This window comes from Saccopteryx leptura, chromosome 3 (assembly GCF_036850995.1).
Source record: "Saccopteryx leptura isolate mSacLep1 chromosome 3, mSacLep1_pri_phased_curated, whole genome shotgun sequence".
In the NCBI taxonomy this organism is placed as follows: Eukaryota; Metazoa; Chordata; class Mammalia; order Chiroptera; family Emballonuridae; genus Saccopteryx; species Saccopteryx leptura.
This window is the reverse complement of record NC_089505.1, coordinates 340,666,816-340,690,367: the sequence shown is the minus strand read 5'-3', so window position 1 is coordinate 340,690,367 and position 23,552 is coordinate 340,666,816. Positions and strand designations below refer to the sequence as shown.

Here is a 23,552-nt window from a genome sequence, read left to right as displayed (position 1 = left end):
CTAAAAAAAACATACCTGAATGTGGTCTCTCTCTCTCTCTCTCTCTCTCTCTCTCTCACTCTCCCCCCTAAAATATTTGTTATAGTTTTTAGTCCAAATTCCTGAATTTGTGTAACCACCCCTTACTTACAGTAAATGGCTTGGTGTCACTCATTTCAGGGGACCCTTCACTAAAGTCTTCATATGAACTCAATGCTTTCTGATACAATACAGTAACATATTTTCTCTTCATGTCTTCCACCCACAAATTTGATGACTTTTCTATCTTAACTAATAAGCACTTACTACACACTGTAGCCATGACTTTTTCAATTTGAAATGCAACAGCAAACTAACACAAATTTCTTTTTCCTTATTTCACAATTTGACAGATAGAAGATTCATTTTTACCATAGATCTTAGCAACTTCGCATGTGGTTTTTTTCCTTTTCCTTATTAAGTCAAGAACTTCCACATTTCCACTTAAGGAAAGCACTTTTTGGCTTTTCTTTAGCTATCTGAATGGTAAGCATCAGTATTCTTATAATTTGGGGCCATTATTCAGTAAGGGTTACCTGAACACAGTGTTGACATTTTAACTGAGATGGCTACTGGCTGACTAAATGGTCATACACAGACGTATATGGATGAGTACATTCACAGTATGGATTTGCTGGACAAAGGGATGATTCACATCCTGGGCAGGACAAAATGGGACAGCATGAGCTTTCATCACACTACTCAAAATGGTGTGCAATTAAGTGTTTATGAATTGTTTATTTCTAGAATTTTCCAATATTTTCAGACCATGTTTGACAGCTGCTAACTAAAACCAGGGAAAGCAAAAACAAGGACAAGGGGAAACTGTGATCTCTATAGGTACAGGTATGATTGTCTGAGGTCTTTTCAGGACAATCTATCTTCTCCGTGCAGTACTTTTAATTCAAACTAAAGAAATTGAGGGTTTCTCATAATAAGATAGATTTTATAATAACTAAAAATAAAGTAACTTCCTTTTATGAGAGGGATTTCAGAAAAATAAAGAACTCTATATATTACAAAATATATTGTACTTTCACTTTGTAACTTGTTCTAATATCCGCAAAATGGATGTTCTTCTCTGTTCCTTTTTGAAAATTGTTTTACTACAGTGTTTGTAAACATTGTATGCCCATATAAATATTTTAATCCTTTTACCCAGTTCTCTTGAAAGTCCTGGTAGAATCTGTATTGAAATTGTATTACATTTATACATTAGTTTTAGGAAAATTGACATTTTTACAATATTGAGCTTCCTTTACACAAGCATGATGAGTTCATTTATCACCAACCCTCCAAAACAGTAACTTCCTACATGGCTTTGCAGGGAATTTTTTAGCTCAAATGTTTTCACCTAACTTACAATCCACCCCAAAAAAGTTCATGGATAAACCTGAAGAGAAGGAGAAGGAAGGAGGGAGGGAGAGAGAGAGAAAAAGAGAGAGAGAGAGAGAGAGAGAGAGAGAAACATCGATCTGTCCCTGTATGTGCCCTCACTGGGGATTGAAACAGCAACCTATGTGCTTTGGGACAATGCTCTAACCAACCGAACTATCTGGCCAGTGCTAGACCTGTATTTTAATTTAATTAGCTCCTTTTGTAATTGCTTCTATTACAATAAACTTTTTTATTTGTTTTAACTCCATTTTAAAACATTATTTTGATTCAGAGGCTATAAGATTCACCAACTTGTCAAAAAACAGATTAGGGACCTCTATAAAATATTCTTATGTCCTATATTTTGCTTCATAAAAAAAGTAAAAGCAAGTTCCCCAACAACTGCATGAAGCCAATATAACCATGATACTTTCTGCTTTCCACTTCTATAACTCCTCATTATTCTTACTACAGTTTTATATCACTTCCTTAGGAAGGTATTCCTTAACATTCCTATGTCAAATCCCTCCTTTAAATATTTTTAAAGCACTGTAGAATATAGCATTTCCACAGCTGATCCTTTTATTAATTTGATTATGTGACTTATGCCTCACTCTCTAATTATAAAATATCCATGAGGATTATTTATCTTTTGCTACTCTCCACTTCATTTCATTGACTGGCATAATGCATAGCCCATAAGCCAATGTCTCTATATATATTTACCAAATGCTTGAACTAATGATTGATAAATAAATGTGTATTGTGTATGTACTACTTAATAAGTGACAAAGCAAAAATATAATGAAGAGTTAAAATATGGCCCTGGCCAGTTGGTTCGGTGGTAGAGCATCTGCCTGATGTGTGGATATCCTGGGTTATCCTAATTCTCAGTTAGGGCACACAGGAGAAGCAACCATCTGCTTCTACCCTCCATTTCCCCCTCTTTTCCTTTCCTACAGCCAAGGCTCAACTGGTTCAAGCGCATTGGCCCCAGGGCGCTGAGGATAGCTCCATGGAGCCTTTGCCTTGGGCACTAAAAATAGCTCAGTTGCAAGCATGGTCCCAGATGGGCATAGCATCAGCCCCAGATCGGGGCTGCTGGGTGGATCCTGGTAGGGGTGCATGCGGGATTCTGTCCCTTTGTCTCCCCATTCTCACTTGGGGAAAAAAAAATACATGAATAAAAAAAAAAAAGGAAGTTAAATATGACCTTGTCATAAGTAATGTAGTATAAACATATATGGATAAGTATAGACATAGGATGAATGTAAACACACTGTAATACAAGGCAAAATGAAACATATACTAAATAAATATATAAAACAAATAGTACTGGAGCACAAAGATCCAATAATTGTGAATGATGCTGGCATGTCACATAAGAGACACATTTTTTTAGTTTTTAAACATCCTGCACATCCTAAATTTGAAGGATATGCAAAATTGTGACAGACAGAAAATGAAGAATGATTCAACCTGAAATGTTTCATATGCAAAGCATATGAGCAGATGGAGAATTCAGGAAGTTGAAAGTATTCCCATTTGGCATAAAGTATGTATGAGATAAAACGGGGAAGAGAAATAAGAGGAAGAAGATGGAAAGGCAATTTTGGGAAAATATCTTGAATTCCATGCTTAAAATTATTTCCCACATTATCTGATATCCATCTTAGTTTGTGATATCATGTTATAGAAATCAGTAAGACAAACTTAAGAAATATTATAAAACTATCTCAGATACATATTTGGTTCACTCTTTTGAGCTAACAGTATCTCTCTGAAACAATCTGTAACTATTACACAAAAACCACATTAAAATGCTCTTTTATATCAAAATTCACAGGAAGGTTTTTAGGTAATATTAATCCTTTATCTTTAATATTACTATTTAATAAAAATGGTTTTACTTTTGTTTTATAATGCCACCATAATCAAAATCCAAAAGGCAATGAAATTAATAAGGTCTATTTCTTAAAAAAAAATCAAAAAGCTTTTATACAATTACTAGATATAGAATTTGGAAGTGAAATGAGTATTCTGTTCAAAAAATGAAATAATCTTGGGGTAAGAGACTGAGATTTAAAATAAGTAAAAGAATAGAAAAGAAAATAGTAAAAGTACACTCATAGCTTATAATTGACACCAGGAAATGATTATCCTCAACATGTAGATACTCCTCTCTGAGGCTGAGATGAAAGCTTCCTTCACTGCTTTTCTGAAATTTGTTCCTTAAAGAAAAGCATTTACCAAGTTCAATTCTGAAAAAATAAATACTGATAAACAGAACAAAGATATTAATATTGTTATAAATATTCTACTTTCAACTTCTTTCTCCTTTGAAAAAAGCATTAGAGAGTAAAACACTTTTATGCATTGCTGTCTGGGTAAAACAACACATATTCATCATCTAAAAGAATCAATAAAAAGAAAACTCTAATGACTGTATTTATTTTTTTATAATTTGTGTGAACTTAACTGAACTTAATCTAAGACTGATGAAGACAACTATAAATCCTGAACTTGCATGATGTAGCAGCACAAGTTGCTATTTATCTTGTTGGCACCGAAGATATCAAAATAATAACTAATATAAACAAGGATAAAAGAATGTCTTTAAAATTTTTTATGTAAGAATATGCAGATTACTGAAACCACACAAAACCTAATGGATTTAACTCTCTGGAGTAAGAACCTAAGAATGTGAATTTTTTAGAAGCACCCAAGTGGTTTTCAGAATTACTAGCATACAGATCATTCATGATTTGAAACTTATTTTGCTCTCTACAGCTTACACCATCGCTGCGCTTCCTCTAACATTTACACTAGAATAATGTCTTCTTATTTCATGCTCTTTCACACCTTTGCATACTCTATTCCATCAACAAGAATATAATTACTATTTTTCCCGTGTAAGTCTTATCATTCAAGGCCTTGCTTAGATTTACACAACCCTGTGTGATCCTCACAAAGCAGAGCCAAACATTCACTCTATATTGTTCTTTCTGAACAATATATTATAATTATTCTTATACAGTGGTACCTTGAGATACGAACAAACCAACATACAATTTTTTAAGATATGAGCTGTGGCTCAGTCCATATTTTTGTTCGAGATCCGAGTGAAATTCCGAGATATGAGTCGTGATTCGGGAAGCTGCAGCTACTGGGCGCATTGGTGCACGGGTCCAGTATCGGCAGTTTGATATACGAGTTGACTGACTTACGAGCTCAGTTACAGAATGAATTAAATTCGTATCTCAAGGTACCACTGTATACATATAGTCTGTCTAGGACTGTATTTACCTTCTGCCTGGCACAGTATCATACACATACTAGGTAATTAATGTGTGTTTTATTTAAAATCGAATTGAGGTATTTCATATGAGCAAGAAAAATTCAGTTATTTCTACAGTGGGGGAAAAAACAAAGATTTATCTTTGGACACGGTCCAAGCCTTGGTTTCATTACCTGTTAGATATTTGAGATTGCTGGCAAGTTACCTAGCCTGAGCACCAGTGTCTACATCTGTCAAATTAGGATTTTAATATAGACTTTATAGAGTTACTAGGCTGATTAAGTAAGATAACATATGAAGACAACCTAGCTTAATGTTTCTATTCTCCATTCTCTCTTCTCATTTACTTATTTGTTATGTCTGGGCCTGGACTTTGCCCTTTTCCTTATAGAAGGAGCATCTGTTCCCCATATTTTACATTACTTATAATAATATTCAAGGTTTTAGTATTTGTCTGAGCCTTCATCCTCTTTATCATTAAAGGAGCTAAAAATATGCATCTGATTAATCAAATGGAAAACTGTATACTTATATTCTCACTCTTCTTAACTATGATTAGTATTCCCAGGTTTAAGTTGATCAGATATTATAAAGATTTCTCTTTAACAGTTCAAATCAGTGAAACTTTTCAATCTTAATGTAAGACTTGATTTCTAACAAAACTGGAGAATTGAAACAAATGTTTTAATACTGACTTTCATCACAGAATGAATTTGAAGTAGTATTTTCTACAAGTTCATGTCATTCACTTATGGAATGTTATCATTAAACGTAGTCATATACTTTTTTTAGAGTGCTTTCAAAACTACAGATGCAACCCAATACTAGGATATACAATCAATTTAACACACTAAGATTCACAAGTTTTTAATAAAATAGAATAGATCAGAGTATTGGAAAGAGTGCAAGTAAGCATTTCATGATAATCATTTCTATTAAATATATATATATAGTTGTATATATATTATAGTGCAAAATATATTGCTTTTTATGAACGGAGGTTAAAAAATAAAATAAAAGCCTGACCAGGTAGTGGCGCAGTGGATAGAGTGTTGGACTGGGACTCTGAGGACCCAGGTTTGAAACCTGATGTCACCGGCTTGAGCACAGGCTCATCAACTTGAGCACAGGCTCACCAGCTTGAGCGTGGGGTTGCCTGAGCAGGGGATCATAGACATGACCCCATGGTCGCTGGCTTGAGCCCAAATGTCGTTGGCTTGAAACCCGAGGTTATTGGCTTGAACCCAAGGTCGCTGGCTTGAGCAAGGGGTCACTTGCTCTGCTGTACCCCCCGGGTCAAAGCACATAAGAGAATGCAATCAATGAACAACCAGGGAGACTAAAGAACCACAATGAAAAATTGATGCTTCTCATCTCTCTCTCTTCCTGTCTGTCTTTCCCTATCTGTTCTCTCTGTCTCTCTCTCGGTCTCTGTCACAAAAAATAAATAAATAAAATAAAAGTATGAAATCCAATACTTTACTAATCAGATGAGAAAGGAACTAATGTTCTTTTATAATAAAAGAATAAATATATGTCATATAGCTGGCCATCCCAGCTCTCTCATCTGAACTTCTAAATAGCTCCCTACATAATTATTCATGATTATTATAACTCTGTTTATTCTAAAACACAAATCAGATCACATTATATTATGTACTGTTGTTTCTCTGCCTGGAATGACTTTTCTTCCTTTCTTGACCAGATAGATGCAGAGGTACCAAAACATCAAGCAGTAGAACATGCTCAATAAACAGAACCGATAGCATTACCATATAAATAAACAGGAAAGTAGAGACATAGAGACCCTGATATAGTAACTAGCTTAAATATCTTAAAATATTTTTCTTTTTTTTTTTGTATTTTTCTGAAGCTAGAAACCGGGAGAGACAGTCAGACAGACTCCCGCATGCAGCCGACCGGGATCCACCCGGCACGCCCACCAGGGGGCGACGCTCTGCCCACCAGGGGGCTACGCTCTGCCCCTTCCGGGGCCGTCGCTCTGCCACGACCAGAGCCACTCTAGCGCCTGGGGCAGAGGCCAAGGAGCCATCCCCAGCGCCTGGGCCATCTTTGCTCCAATGAAGCCTCGGCTGCAGGAGGGGAAGAGAGAGACAGAGAGGAAGGAGAGGGGGAGGGGTGGAGAAGCAAATGGGCGCTTCTCCTGTGTGCCCTGGCCGGGAATCGAACCCGGGACTTCTACACGCCAGGCCGACGCTCTACCACTGAGCCAACCGGCCAGGGATTTCTTTTTTTATTACTTTTTTATTGATTGATTTTGGAGAGAAGAAGGAAGAGAGAGGAAGAATTAGAGAAACCAATCTGTTTCTGTATGTGCCCTGACAAGGAATCAAACCAGTAACCTCTTTATATCTGGACAATGCTCTAACCAACCAAGCTATCTGGCCAGGGCTGAAAATATTTTAAAACAGCTGAAGTATTTCACTTTCACAAGTAACTACAAAATTCTCTTCTAGAGTAGTATAAAAAAATAATGGCATCAGAATGTATATAATAGCACTATTCATAATAGTCAAATATTGGAAACAACCTTAATGTATACCAATAGTAAAACAAAGAGTTTATAGTATATTCAGGTGCTAGAGAACCATACAGCTATGAGAATGAATGAAATACAACTACATGTACATAGATGAATCTCATAAACACTATCTTAAACAAAATAATTCAGACTCAATAGAGTATGTACTGTATGATTCCATTTGTATAAGGTCTAAATATAAATAAGAAAAATAACCGAGGTGCTATATAGAAGTCAGGGTAAAAGTTACCCTTTGGGGTAGGAAGTAGTTATCCCTGAAGTGAGCGTGAGAAAGAGATCCGAGACATCTGGCAGTGTTCTCCTTCTTGCTCCTGGTGATGGTTTCCAGATAAGTTCACTGTCAGGCGATTCAATGAACTATATATTTGTGCACTTTTCACTATATATGCTGTTTTAATGAAATCTTTACTAATTTTATCAATTAGTAAACAAGAAATCACAATTTTTCTTTCTTTACCCCTTTCTTGAGCCAAAGGAACTCAAGGTGGTTCTAAAATATATAATAGATGCAGACAATTTAGATTTTTCAGACTGAAGTATATCTGTGTTGAACCTGGAAACACACTGTTGGGCAGAAACTGCCATTTCACAAGTGCATATCAGCTGATTTGACCAGCCAAGCACTAATAAGAAGCACATAATTTACAAGATCATATCTTTGTTCATATCATCCTCAATCTTTAGAAAAAGAAAGAACAAGTGGAATTTTAAAGTAAAATTAAGTTAATATTCTCAAGACCTTTCAGTTTCCATTGCCATTAGCATTCAAAACAATAAAATCAATCAATCCTTTGGGGATCCATCAACTCTCCCTTACAAGTTAATAATGGACTACCCATGCATTTAGAAATTTCACCTCTGATCTTAGACTCAGCTCTATTGCAAGTTAACATAATTAAATTCAGCAAAGAAATCATGTGATACACTCAATCTTACCATATCAGGTAAAAGCAGTTTTCCCAAATCTCTTTATGATCAGAAACCTAAATATTTCATATTCTGGAAGAGATAGGAGAAAAAACTGCCCTGTCTTAATGAAAAGATTGCAATAAGTCATATTAACAATTAGCACTTCAGTGAAAGCCTCAAAATGTTGATCCTTAAATTCATGTCTCATCATTAAAAGGAAGCAAACAATTTTACCTAGTCTCTTCATCTGGAGACTTCAAATGGGCAAGTCTTAAGAATCCTCCAAAAATGCTCACTGGGTAGAAACATGAGCCCTGACTGGGATTCACCCAGCAAGCCCAATAGGGGAGATGCTCTGCCCATCTGGGGCCCTTGCTCCACTGCAACTGGAGCCATATTTTGGCGCCTGAGGTGAAGGCTGTGAAGCCATCTTCAGCGCCTGGTGCCAACTTGCTCTAATCGAGCCATGGCTGCAGGAGGGGAGAGATGGGGGTGAAGAAGCAGATGGGCCCTTCTCCTGTGTGTGCCCCGACCAGGAATCAAACCTGGGACTTACACATGCCTGAGCCAATGGCCAGAGCCCATCCTTCCACATTCTTGATCACAGTTAATAAAATCACTATCCAATTAGTTCTGATCAGAAATCTTACAGCCATCTTTGGTTCTTTTCTCTTCCTTACAAACTTCCTCTAAATCTACTCCACTAACAAATCACGTTATTTCAACCTCCAAATACAATCCCAATATACTTCTCTCCATCTTCACTGTATTAACCTGGTCCATATCATCATGAGCTCTAGCAGAGTCCCTCACATTATCTATAAAAACATGATCCTATCTAGGTCTTACCTCTGGAGCCTTATCTCCTGCCACATTACCTCTTGTCCGCTATACTACAGCCACACTAGTCTTCCTTATATCGCTCAAATCCTTTCACATATGATGTTCCCTATGCTTAAAACATTCTTTCCCTTAGCATTTTTTCTTATATAAAATAAAAGACCTCATAATCGAACACGATTACTATTACTGTATAGATGCTCATCTGATTACAAGGACTCAAATTTCAGGTTTCCAAGTACTTAAAAGTATATTTATTGCTTATCACACCATGAGCAAAACTGTTATTACACAAAAATGTAAAACAAACTAATCCAATTCTTAGATTACTTAATTTGTATTTTAAAACTTTCTTACTTACCTTTGATATTATGCTAGATATTAGGGATACAAAGTTAAAGTAATAGCTGCATTATGAAGAATTTATCATTTTTTCCTAATATGCCCAGCCATAATTACCCAGGAACATGTTTCATATACTTTGCAAATAACTTATATTGCCTTTATAGATAATTTTGCCTCATTTTTGATGCTGATGCAAAAAAATAGTAAAAGATGATAAAATAAAATTAAAATTATTTCATTTGTATGTTAAGGAGTATATGCAAAGGTTGAATAAACTGACAACTGAAACAAATGGCTCAACCAATTTTCCATGCCTCAAAATTTATGGAAGTCAAATCTGGAGACATTGTTCTACTTACACCTCATTTTCACATTAAAAAACTATGAAATAAACTCCAAAAATACAGACTTCAAGAAACCTAAATTATTATAGTTTTGAATATCCACAAAATGGAATTTATATAAATTATTTGTCAGGAAATATTAGCTTTTTATTACTATCTGAAAGAATATTTACTTAATTGTTCTACTACAGAAATGCTTACACAGAATACAAAAAAAACATAAGTCATACTTTTTAATATTTACAAATTTTAAAAAAACCCTGGAATTTAGCTCTCAGGAATAACTTTATGGATGAATAAATAGAAAGTAAGCAGATAGGAAGTTATTGCACTCAAATGGTAGTAAAAGAGAAAAACAAGTAAGATGACTCAGAAAGAATCTTAGAATTCTGATTGAAGAGAAGGTGAATTAAAAGAGAAGATTCAGAAGTAAACCTGGCCTGTGGATCAGAAAAAGGAAAGCTCCTAGAAAATTACATAACAAAAATCTTCAACATAACAAGAATTTAAGATGAAGAAGTTAACTATTGAGGGAATCAATTAATTTTGAATTTTCAAATCTGCATAAATCACAGTGCAACAGGAATGAGTTGTCCAACGAGCTTGAATGAAAATAATCCCTATTAATCAAGAATTATTATTATTATTATTTTTTTTTCTGAAGCTGGAAATGGGGAGGCAGTCAGACAGACTCCTGCATGCGCCCGACCGGGATCCACCCGGCACGCCCACCAGGGGGCGATGCTCTGCCCATCCCGGGCGTCGCTTTGTCGCGACCAGAGCCACTCTAGCGCCTGGGACAGAGGTCAAGGAGCTGTCCCCAGCACCCGGGCCATCCTTTGCTCCACTGGAGCCTTGGCTGTGGGAGGGGAAGAGAGAGACAGAGAGGAAGGAGAGGGGGAGGGGTGGAGAAGCAGATGGGCGCCTCTCCTGTGTGCCCTGGCCGGGAATCGAACCCAGGACTTCCGCACGCCAGGCCGACGCTCTACCACTGAGCCAACCTGCCAGGGCAAGAATTATTTTTTAAAACATCCTAAAGTATGTCCTTTCTCCAGTCATCTTCCTATCCACTAATTCCTTGCTACTTATTATTAAAGTAAAGCTATGTTTTTTTAAATCTACCTTGCTCTTTGTGCCAATGAAATGTCACTTCATTTCAACAGAGATCACTTTTTAAAGTTACTAACAAAATAGCTGTTTCTTTAATTACCCACTATAATCTATTAAATAATATTTAATCTTGATTATTCTCTAAAACTCACAAACATAATACTTAACTGAGTCATTTAAAATTTATGCAAAGTTCCACCTAATTATATTTTGCAATTGATTTTATTTTATTGTAAGTGTCAGTGCCTTAGGAAAAAAATCAAAATAATGACATTGCCATTCTGATACAATTTTTGCTATTTAGAGAAAAAAAAGATTAAACTTATTTCTGTTTCTTGTTACATAGTATTATTCTCATTAAAAGATCAAACATGTAGTCCTGGCTGGTTGTCTCAGTGATAGAGTGTTAGCCCAGCGTGTGGAAGTCCTGGGTTTAATTGCCAGCCAGGGCATACAAGAGAAGTGCCCATCTGCTTCTCCACCCTTCTGCCTTTCCTTTCTCTCGATCTCTCTCTTCCCCTCCCACAGCCAAGGCTCCATTGGATCAAAGTTGGCCTGAGCGTTGAGGACGGCCCCATGGCCTCCACCTGAGGCACTAAAATGGCTCTAGTTGCAACAGAACAACACCCCAGATGGGCAGAGCATCACCCCCTAGATGGCATGCCGGATGGATCCCAGTCAGGCACATGTGGGAGTCTGTCTCTCTGCCTCCCTGCTTCTCACTTCAGAAAAAAAAAAAAAAAAAAAAAAAGATTAAACATGTAAATCAGTTGTAAAGAATTATTTATTGAGTTCCTATTATAGATCAGGCATTTTGCTAAATGCCAAGGATAAAAGAGTAGACAAGACCAACAGGTCTTGATATACAGCAACAGTTCCAATTTTAAAACTACCTACCAACTATTAGTAGTATATTACAATGTAGTTTTACTTAAGTTGAAACTGAAATGGTGACAAAATTTTAAATAAAATGCATACAAAGAAACATAAAATGGATGAGGATATTACCTTATCAATAACAAGACAAAAAGACTTATCTTCTAGTTAGTATTTAAAGGCAAAAAGTTGCCTGACTAGGCAGTGGTGCAGTGGATAGAGCGTCGGACTGGGATGCGAGGACGCAGGTTAGAGACCCCGAGGTCACCAGCTTGAGCGCAGGCTCATCTGGTTTGAGCAAGGCTCACCAGCTTGGACCCAGGATTGCTGGCTTGAGCAAGGGGTCACTCCGTCTGCTGTAGCCCCACGGTCATGGCACTTATGAGAAAGCAATCACTGAACAACTACGGTGTCACAACAAAAAACTAATGATTGATGCTTTTCATCTCTCTCCGCTCCTATCTGTCTGTCCCTATCTATCTCTCTCCCTGTCTCTGAAAAATAAATAAATAAATAAACAAACAAACAAATAAAGGCAAAAAGTGAATTTTTTCTATTTCATCTTAAGGCTTGTAGCAGTCCTTCTCATTTCCTTCCTGAATTCATGTCCTTTTCAATCTGTCCATTTCTTTAACCAAACCATCCTCTCTGTAAACATAATTCCTACTTTAAAAAGTGCAGAGGCTGGTGGTAAGAGCCTTTCCAAGTGCAGAGGCTAGGTGGTAAGAGCCTTTCCGAGTAAAATAGATGTTTTTATGGGGAGATTACAATTTAAATATATGCAGTCTGTCTCACATTCTCAGAGTTATTTCCAATTCACAACATAACTAATATGGCTTGTACAAAGTTAAAAAGATACAAGTGTGAACAACTTCTTAAAGAATGACTGAAATAGGCCCTGGCCAGTTAGCTCAGTGGATATAGCATCAGCTCAGCATATGGACATCCTGGTTCAATTCCAGTCAGGGCACACAGAGAGAGAAGCAACCATCTGCTTCCCTCCCCCACTCTCTCCCCCTTCTCTCCCTATTCTCCTCCCACAGCCAGTGGCTCGATTGGTTCAAGCTGTGGGCCTGGGCATTAAGGACAGCTTTGTTGGTCTAAGTGTCGGCCTCGGGTGTTAAAAATAGCTTAGTTGATCCAGCAGCGGCCCTAGATGGGGGTTGTTCAGTGGATCCCAGTCAGGGCACATGTGAGAGTCTGCCTCATTATCACCCCTCCTCTCACTTAAAAAAAAAAAGTGACTAAAATAAATAAAATAGACCATTTCATTTAATGTTTCTGGTCAATGTAAGACTAAATTGCTGCTTTCCCAAATTATGGTACATCACACTAATAAAATGCTAAATAACTAAGTTAGTATATTCTAGTATATTCTAACACCTTTGGACCACATTTAGAAACTCAGAAGTAATACAATAACAAAAACTGCTTAACCTTTTCTAAAGAATCTTTCTAAAACTATTCGACCAAAGATTAAATTTGGAAATTAATCTTTCTTAATGTCCTCTGGAATTCCTTTTTAAAGGCACATACTTTGAAATATATTGCATTATTAGAGAAAGATATTTTACTGCATAAATACATTATACCTTATTTATGTAAAACTGAGGGAAGAGTTACCTCTTTGTTTTTACTATCCTATAAATTATTCTTCTATTCTTTTTGGATTTCTATGGGGTATAAAGTTAAAGTACCAAACTCATAACCTAACAACTTTCATTTCTGTGGAATAATAACCCAAGGGTTATATTTTAATACATACTTTTAGTATGTTATACTATCAGAGATAATATTTAGTCTATATAGATCATCTTACTTACGTCTGGGGCTCCTTTTCATTTTGATGTTTTTGCTGGGGCTGAAGAACGTTATTTACCAGTTCAGTGATCCCACTAAAGGGAAACCACCTGTTTAAATAAGCAAATAATGTGACTGAATAACCAAATGAATAACAATGTAGATCAAATGTTTTCTTATCCATAATAATAAAAATACACAGCCACAAAAGCTACAGCCAATGGAAATGTGAGCTCCAAAAGTCATCCAGGCAGTCAGAATGTAGGGAAATTAAGTTTGAACATCAAACCACAAGCAGGCAGCAAAAAACTACATCCAGTCAGTATGTAGATGAAGTAAGAAACTACAGGCAGCTCTCCTACAAGCCAGAGAGTCAGGAAGCAGAAGACACACTAGCTGCAGCCTATCCAGTATTAGTGAAGCTAATACCATCCAAGGTGCAGAAAGCAGAGTATGGCAAAGGTACAGAAGTCAAGCCTACTGCACTCTTAATACATTTACTTACTGTGTCGGTTGTGGTTTGTGTTCTTCTTTGACCCTAAAAAGATAAGTTTGCACAACTGAGTGCACTGTACTAGGAAGAAATTTCTATCTACAGATTTGTGATCATATAGAAATGAATGCTGAGGTTTATTACATGGAAAATTTTAGTGCTTTGCTATATATTGGAATTGTACATTTGAATTAATTTGGCACAAAAAAGGAAGTTGAATCATTTGTTCTTAATAGAAGACTAATATTAAAACTCTATTGCTATTTTAATGATTTCATGATTTAGTCCTCAAGTTTTCTGCATATTTTATTGGTCTTGATATGGATGCTTTTAAAATAATAACTTTTAAAGTACCACATTAAACACAGTTACATTTGGTTTGCTGAAGATAAGTAGATTTCTTCAATATTTTTAAAATGTCTTCATTAATATAAATTGAAGACATGAAATTTTAAATAAAAAGTAAGTTTTTATAAAGGTATTTTTAAAGCCTTACAAGTGACTGTATTTACTGCTTAAAGGAGCAGTTAAAGGAATCAAGGAGGAGGGAAATGGATCCCATCTACCCATCTAGCTACTAGGATAAGTACCTATTTTAAATTTAAAATATTCATAAGCTAAAGTAAATTATTCATATAACTATAACAAACTAAAAATGTGTTTAAACTATAATCAACTCAGTGCTTCACTGAAATGGCATTGGATATTTAAAAGACAGAGAAAGATCATTGTTACAAGGGAAGCAATGCCTTCTCACACTTTGCTTAGGGTGGTCCTGAGAGGTACCTATGACTCAGTGGTGAATCTTTTACTTTCCCAAAGAAAGACTAAGAACTGGTAACTAAAATTGGTCATCAAAATCTAAGACTTTGTTTACAAAGTTATATTAATACTATATATTAAATTTTCTTTAAATCAAATGGATTTTCTTTTCTAGTGTGTTATTTCCAAAAAATAACTAGTAATTATATATCTCTATATTAACCAAAACATAATCATCTGCTCTCTGCATATACTTCAAAAACTGTAATATTTTAGCTTATGCTACAGCCATATAATTTAGTTTGTAAATAATTATATAATTGATTAGTATAAAATGTTATATTTAACACCAAATATTATATTAACAAACACAAGCAAACTATAGTGACACTAGATTTTATCTAGAAAAACTATCATCATATTTCTTTGAGAATAAGGCAAAAAAAATTCTTAACATTTTAGAATAAACATGGTCCCACACAGATGACAAGAGATTATCATACCAGCTCTTCTTCAAACCATAGAACTATTCAAGATTACTATTCACCAAATAATATGTTAAAAACAAAAAATATTAAAATAAATGAGTGAAAAAAATGAGAAGGTATTTGTTTTTAAAAAATCCTGAATGATACTCTGAAAGGAATTATATTGCTCTTAGTCACAAAAAATTATATCATAAATAAATATTAATCTACAAATCAGTTTCCTATTTCAAATCTTTACTTGAAGAAATTAAAGTAAAGGTAAAAACTTTAATTACCAATTCAGGAATTATTTCTGGGCTTTGTAAACAATTTATAAATAAAATATGCAAACACCTGCATCAGCTTTCCAAAAAAATATGAATCATACTAGGGCACTATAAACATTTATCCAGTCTTTAAATATAATCACAAGTATAAAATTATTTTCCATTTTTCCAATATTTTAGATAAAATCAAACCACAAAGTATCTGATCACAATTAAAATTCATGTTGAAATAATAACTTAAGAATTGGTAATATGAAAAATAATTATATAATAAATTTCCTTTACAACTGACATTCTTGACAATGAACTCCTACATTTCTGCATTACAAAAACTATATAAAGGACATGCCATTTCCAGTCTCATACATAAAGAACCTGGAAATCATTATTACTATCCCTACAGAAAAAAAAAGCAGCTAAACAAACTGAAAATCAATAATTCTTAAAGCCATAGAGAATGTAAGTCACAGGATAAAGTACTGTCATGAAAACTAGAGAAACAAGCAAAATATCACAATTTCCTAAGAGTGCATCCCAAGAACAAAAGCCCATACCTAGAACCAGTAACTGCAGTAACATTTTTAACTATAATTGACCAAATGTTGTGGACTCAGTGTTAACTACATGGAGCCTTTAAAATTCCAAGGTGTCCCAGTCCTAGGCACTTTCATAAACTTTACCTCCAGAAGCCCTAAAGCTGCTCATTGAAAAGACCAAATAAAAATTTCCTCCTGCATCCAGGAGGAAGAAGGGAAAGTAACCGCTTTGAAATACTCCCAGAGCTATCTCCTCTCCTGTTTGGGTTAAGTTCAGGACTCCTTTAAATCCAGAGCCCCTTTAAAACTCAAATCCCTCTCACCCAACTTCCCACTAGCGCTCAAAACAGAGCATTCTCGCCCTGGCCGGTTGGCTCAGCGGTAGAGCGTCGGCCTGGCGTGAGGGGGACCCGGGTTCGATTTCCGGCCAGGGCACATAGGAGAGGCGCCCATTTGCTTCTCCACACCCCCCCCCTTCCTCTCTGTCTCTCTCTTCCCCTCCCGCAGCCAAGGCTCCATTGGAGCAAAGATGGCCCGGGCGCTGGGGATGGCTCCTTGGCTTCTGCCCCAGGCGCTAGAGTGGCTCTGGTTGAGGCAGAGCGATGCCCTGGAGGGGCAGAGCATCGCCCCTGGTGGGCGTGCCGGGTGGATCCCGGTCAGGCGCATGGGGGAGTCTGTCTGTCTATCTCCGTTTCCAGCTTCAGAAAAATACCAAAAAAAATAAAAATAAAAAACAGAGCATTCTCATCCCCCACTATGAGGTTGTAGTTAATTTGCTTGCCATTCTCTCTCTTAATGACTTCCTGGCCTTTACTTTGAAATATAGCAAAAAGTTTACTTCTGTAGGAATGTCATGGAAAGCTTACATTTAGGAGGGACCTGACAGGGGAGTTTGAATTACAATAGTTGTTTGTAAAAGTCTAGCCACAAGCCCAGGGAGCCAGGACCCAGCTGTTCCTGGGAGATTCTTGCCCTCTTGGCTGTCTTCAAGATTTACCAAGGACACCAAAAAGGACCACGCTGATTAGGCCTGTGCTACAACAGAAAGAACTTGTGTTTCTGTAGCTAATCCCCCTCCTCCTGCTCATCATCAAGTCAGTGACCAAGAACATAAACCCCAATACACTAATTTGAGAATGTCCAGGTGTGCCAAACCCCATGCCAGCATATGCCTGCAGCAACCCCTATATCTAATGCTGGCTCCCACAGCTCAGGGCTGAAACCCTTTGTTGGTCTCAGCCCGCCTGCACCCAGGGTTTTTTTAAATAAACTTTTCTTTGGAACACACTAGCCTCATGTTTTCGGTTCAGCCTGCAGTTTCTGCCTTTCGGTAACAATCCTAGAGTTAAGGGAAAATACTTTACCAGAGTCTAACCATCTGAGGTTCTATCAAAACCAAATAAGCTGGAGTAAGATGACTACCCAATTATTGTACATACCCCTATAGCCTTCAATGTGGGAGAAGGAAAAGACCAAACTATAGCCCACTCTAGCCTTCAACATGGGAGACAGAAATACCCAACTCCATATCACTAAAAGACTGAAGCCTGATCATAGGTGTATCGAATGCTTCTCTTGTATCATACAACTTACCACCAAATTAGTAGAGTTCCTGAATAATAAAAGGGATTACAACTAAAAGAACTTCAAGTTTTAGACACTATTTAGTAAGGAATCCTTAAGGAGACACAAAACAAACAAATAAACAAAACAAGATAAAACAACACAAGAGAGTATTCTGGAAAGTTGACTGAATAGAAAGCAATAGAAATCTCTCCACCTACCTAATGGCAGAATATGTCTGATATAACTATTTTGGAAATCTGGAGTCTATTGATGACTTTCAACTTCCAGAGAAGGCTTGAACTGTACATTGCAGTTAATTTTGGTCAATTTGAGCTTTTAGCATTCTAACAGCTACCCATCCCCCACCCTTGGCAATGGCAGGTAGTTAGTTGTGCTCTTGTTCCTGGAGCAAACTGCACATGAATAACAGGAGCCAAAGTAGGTAAAAAGGACCCTGTCTTCTAATAGAAAGTGACAAAACCTGGTGAAGGTGGAGAATCTGATTTCTCAAGTTCCCACATTACTAGATTAAAATGTCCAGTTTTCAACAACAACAAAAGAAAGCATACAGAGAAACAGGAATGTATAATATACCCCATACAAGGAAAAATAGAATCAACAAAAACGGTGCCTAAATAAAAACCTGATGACAAATCTATTAGACAAAGACTTTAAAACAACCATCTTAAACATGCTCAAAAAACTAGAGGAAAATGTAGGAAAGGTCGAGAAAACAATGTATGAACAAAATGGAAATATAAATAAGGTGCTATAAAACCTAAAAAAGAAAACAATAGTTTTGGAGCTGAAAGTACAATAACTAACAAGAAATATTCACTAGAGAGATTCAAAGGCAAATTTGAGAAGAAGAAATAAATCAACAAATGCGAAGATGTAATAATGAAAATTATTACCGTATTTTTCACTCCATAAGATGCTTTTTTTCCCCAAAAGTGGAGGGGGAAATGCCCATGCGTCTTATGGAGCGAATGTTCATTTTTTTTAGTAGAAAAAATGCGGGTTCCCAGACAACTAGAAGAGTATTTGAACACTGAAGTCTCTTCTCATTTGTCAATAACAGTGCTAATGGTTGTTAATACTGCTGTTGCGTTTACATGATTGAAATATTATTGTGCTATATTTTATTAAATATTTTAACACACCATTTGGTTCATATTTTTTTTCTTATTTCCCTCCTTAAAACCCTAGGTGCAGCTTATGGTCAGGTGTGTCTTATGGAGCAAAAATATGGTAAATCTGAGAAAAAAAAATTGAAGAAAAATGAACATAGTTGAAGGGATCCATGGGACACTATCAAATGAACCAACACAGGCTTGATGTGGAAATTACAAAAGAAGAGAGACAAAAGAAGGTAAAGGGAATATTTGAAAAAATATAGGCTGAAAACATTCCAAATTTGATAAAAGACATAAATATAAATATTTAAGAAGATCAACAAACTCCAAGATGAAATCACCTAACCAATATAATGAACAATTTAAATCTAACAAACATATGCATAATACTGTATACAAGAATACACATATATTTCTCATATAAAGTATCTTTCCTAACTACAACCAGATGAAGTGAGAAATTGATAATAAAAATCACAAATTTATAAAAATTAAATTATACACTCTTTAAAAAAACAATGGCTCAAAAAAGAAAACACAAGAAAAATCAGAAACAAATGAAAACAATAAAAATAGTTAGCCCTGGTCGGTTGGCTCAGAGATAGAGCGTCAGCCTGTCATGTGGATATTCTGGGTTTGATTCCTGGTCGGGTCACACAGAAGAAACAACCATCTGCTTTTCCACCCCTACTCCTCCTCCCTTTCTCTCTATCTCTCTCTTATCCTCCCACAGCCATGGCTCGGTTGAAGCAAGTCAGCCCGTGTACTAAGGATGGCTCTATGGCCTCTCCTCAAGCGCTAAAATACCTCAGTTGCTGAGCAGTGGAGCAATGGCCCCATATGGACAGAGCATCACCAAATAGGGGGGATTGCCAGGTGGATCCCCGTGGGGGTGCATGTGGGAGTCTGTCTGACTGCCTCCCTGCTTATCATTTAAAGAAAAAATAATAAAAATAAAAATAAGTCTACCAAAACTCAGGGGATATAGCTAGAGCAATACTAAGCAAGAAATTTATAGCTATAACACATTAAAGTACAAAAAAGGTTTCAGCCTGACTAGGCAGTGCAGTGATACAGTGGATAGAGCACAGTCTGGGGTACTGAGGACCCAGGTTCAAAACCCTGAGGTCGCCAGTCTAAGCGCACGCTCATCTGGCTTGAGCATGGTCTCATCCAGCTTGAGTGCAGGGTCGCTGGCTTGAGCGTGGGATCATAGATACAACCCCATGGTCACTATCTTGAGCCCAAGGTCACTGGCTTGAGCATGGGGTCACGGTTCAGCTGGAGCTCTCTGGTCAAGGCTCATATGAGAAAGTAATCAATGAATAACTAAAATGCTGCAACAACAGGTTGATGCTTCTCATCTCTCTCCCTTCTTGTCTCTCTCACTTAAAAAAAAAAAAAAATTTAAACAACCTATCTTTAAAATCAATAAATCGGGGGTGGGGGGGGTAATCCAAACCCAGCAGAAGAGCAGAAGGAAGAAATAAAAATTAGAACAGATGCCCTGGCCGGTTGGCTCAGTGGTAGAGCATCGGCCTGGCGTGCAGAAGTCCCAGGTTCGATTCCCGGCCAGGGCACACAGGAGAGGCGCCCATCTGCTTCTCCACCCCTCCCCCTCTCCTTCCTCTCTGTCTCTCTCTTCCCCTCCCGCAGCCGAGGCTCCACTGGAGCAAAGATGGCCCGGGCGCTGGGGATGGCTCCTCAGCCTCTGCCCAAGGCGCTAGAGTGGCTCTGTTCGCGGCAGAGCGACGCCCTGGAGGGGCAGAGCATCGCCCCCTGGTGGGCAGAGCGTCGCCCCCTGGTGGGCGTGCCAGGTGGATCCCATTCGGGCGCATGCGGGAGTCTGTCTGACTGTCTCTCCCCGTTTCTAGCTTCTGAAAAATACAAAAAGAAAAAAAATTAGAACAGAAATAAATGAAATAGAAAAGAGAAAACCAACAGAGAAATATCAATGAAACTAAAAGTTGGTTCTTTGAAAAGATCAACTAAATTGACGAACAATTAGATAAATTAAGAAAAAAAGAAGACTCAAATTACTAAAATCGTAAGTAAATATGGGAACATTACTATAATTCTACAGAAATAAAAATGAAAGTACTATAAATAATTATATGTCAACAAATTAGACAACATATATTAAATAGACAAATTTCTAGAAACACAAAACCCACAAAGACAAAGAAATCAGAAAGAAATAGAAAATCTCAATAGAGCTGTAACAAGTAAGAAGATTGAATCATTAATCAAGAATTTCCTGCCCTGGCCGGTTGGCTCAGTGGTCAAGTGTCAGTCTGGCGTGCAGGAGTCCCGGGTTCGATTGCCGGCCAGGGCACACAAGAGAAGCACCCATCTGCTTCTCCACCCCTCCCCCTCTCCTTCCTCTCTGTCTCTCTCTTCCCCTCCCACAGCCAAGGCTCCACTGGAGCAAAGTTGGCCCGGGCGCTGAGGATGGCTCTATGGCCTCTGCCTCAGGCGCTAGAACGGCTCTGGTTGCGGCAGAGCAACGCCCCAGATGGACAGAGCATCGCCCCCTGGTGGGCATGCCGGGTGGATCCCGGTCAGGCGCATGTGAGAGTCTGCTGACTGCCTCCCCATTTCCAGGTTCGGAAAAATACAAAAAAAAAAAAAAAAAATTCCTGACAACCTGACCAGGCAGTGACACAGTGGATAGAGTGTTGGACTGGGGCTCTGAGGACCCAGGTTCAAAACCCTGAGGTCGCCAGCTTGAGTGCAGGCTCTTCCAGCTTCAGCACAGCTTGAGCGCAGGGTCACTGGCCTGAGCGTGGGATCACAGACATGACCCTACGGTCGCTAGCTTGAGCGCAAAGGTCGCCGACTTGAGACCTAAGGTCACTGGCTAGAAGCCCGAGGTCGCTGGCTTGAGCCCAAGGTCGCTGGCTTGACCAAGGGGTCACTTGCTTTGCTGTAGCCCCCTGGTCAAGGCACATATGAGAAAGCAATCAATGAACAACTCAGGAGCCACAATGAAGAATTGATGCTTCTCATCTCTCTCCTTTCCTGCCTGTCTGTCCCTGTCTGTCCCTTTCTCTGTCTTTCTCTTTGTCTCTATCACAAAAAACAAATAACAATAACAAACAAAAAAAGCCCACTGAATTTCCTGACAAAGAAAAGCCTTAAAACTGATGTCTTCACTGGAAAATTCTACCAAACATTTAAAGATAAACTAATAACAATAATGCTTTCACTTTCCCTAAATATTCAAGAGGAAGAAACATTTCCTAACCCATTCTTTTTTTTTTTTATAAATATATCCTTTTTCTTTTCTTTTTTTTTTTTTTAGATTTTACTTTATTCATTTTAGAGAGAAGGTACACAGGGAGAGAGAGAGAGAGAGAGAGGCAGAGAGAGAGAAGGGGGGAGGAGCAGAAAGCATCATCTCCCACATGTGCCTTGACCAGGCAAGCCAGGGGTTTCGAACCAGCGACCTTAGTATTCCAGGTCGATGCTTTACCCACTGCGCCACCACAGGTCAGGCTCCTAACCCATTCTGAGGCCACCATTACCATACAAAAGCCAAAGACACTATAAGAAAACTACAAATATTCAAATAGTAACCAAAAAGATCTACAGATTCAATTCCTATCAAAATCCCAATGATGTTTTTTGCAAAAATACAATATCCTATCCTAAATTCATATGAAACCTCAAAGGACTCCAAACAGCCAAAGCAATCTGGAAAAGATGGAACAAAGCTGGAGGACACACACTTCCTGATTCCAACACTTATTATAGAGCTCTAGTAACCAGTGTGGTATTGGTGTCAAGAAGGACACCGACAAATGCAATAGAACATAGAGCCCAAAAATGAACCCCCACATATAAGTAAAATGTTTTTTGACAAGGGTTCCAAGACTATTCCATGGGGAAAGAACAGTCTTTTCAACAAGTGGGAAAACTAAATATCCATATGCAAAAGAATAAAGTTGAACCCCTACATAACACTGTATGCAAAAAAATTAACTCAAAATCAATCAAAGACACAAATGTAGGACCTAAAGTTATAAAATTATTAGAAAATAAAATAGGACTAAAGCCACACAACATTTGATTTGGCAGTGATTTCTTGTATATACCATGAAAAGCACAGGCTATAAAATAAACAAATTGAACTTTATAAAAATTTTTAAATTTTGTGCATCAAAAACATGTAAGCCACAGAAAAGGGAGTAATCATATCTAATAGATAAGTGATTATTATATAAAGAATTTCTATAACTGAACAAAAAAAGCAATTCAAAAATGAACCTTGACAACATTATAAATTAAATAAGTAAATTAGAAAAAGCTAAGCACTATATGATTTCACACTTAGGTGGGATATAAAAATAAGACTCATGGTCATAGATAAAAGTGAAGTTTTATCACATTGATACAAGGCAGTTGTGAGTGGGGGGGAAGGGGAGTAAAGAGGGACAAATATACGGTGACAAAAAATGATTTGACTTTGGGTGATGGGTGAACAACCTAATCAACAATTCAAATGCTCTAAAAATGTTCCCCTGAAACCTATGTACTATTATTGATTAATGTCACCCCATTAATTTTCTAAATAAAATTATAAAAATTTATTAAATGGTCAAATTAGAAACTAGACATTCAAATTAGAAATTTTAAATTAGACATTCAAATTAGAAATGAAAATCAAAACTACTGTGGGGTAGTACCTCACACCCAGTAATCAGGCTGGCAACTATAAAAAAAAGTATTAATAAGGATATGGAGTAATTAAAACCCTTGTGCACTGTTGGTTAAAAAAATAAAAAATAAAAAAAAGGTCCGGTTGCCATGGATAACATTATAG

At 37.2% G+C, this 23,552-nt stretch overlaps 1 protein-coding gene across 35 annotated transcripts in view; it reads right to left on the bottom strand.

Annotated features, from left to right (window-relative positions):
* RIMS2 (regulating synaptic membrane exocytosis 2) overlaps positions 1-23,552 on the bottom strand; it is a 644,704-nt gene that overhangs the window by 539,810 nt on the left and 81,342 nt on the right. For 22 of the 35 annotated variants that reach the window (XM_066379295.1, XM_066379287.1, XM_066379300.1 and 19 more), the window contains exons 2-3: positions 13,986-14,018; positions 13,504-13,590 (exon numbers count right to left, since the gene is read on the bottom strand). The exons of the other annotated variants lie outside the window; for them this stretch is intronic. In XM_066379295.1, coding sequence (XP_066235392.1) covers positions 13,504-13,590; positions 13,986-14,018 — 120 coding nt within the window. The remainder of the gene's footprint in view (positions 1-13,503; positions 13,591-13,985; positions 14,019-23,552) is intronic. 35 annotated transcript variants of the gene reach the window in all.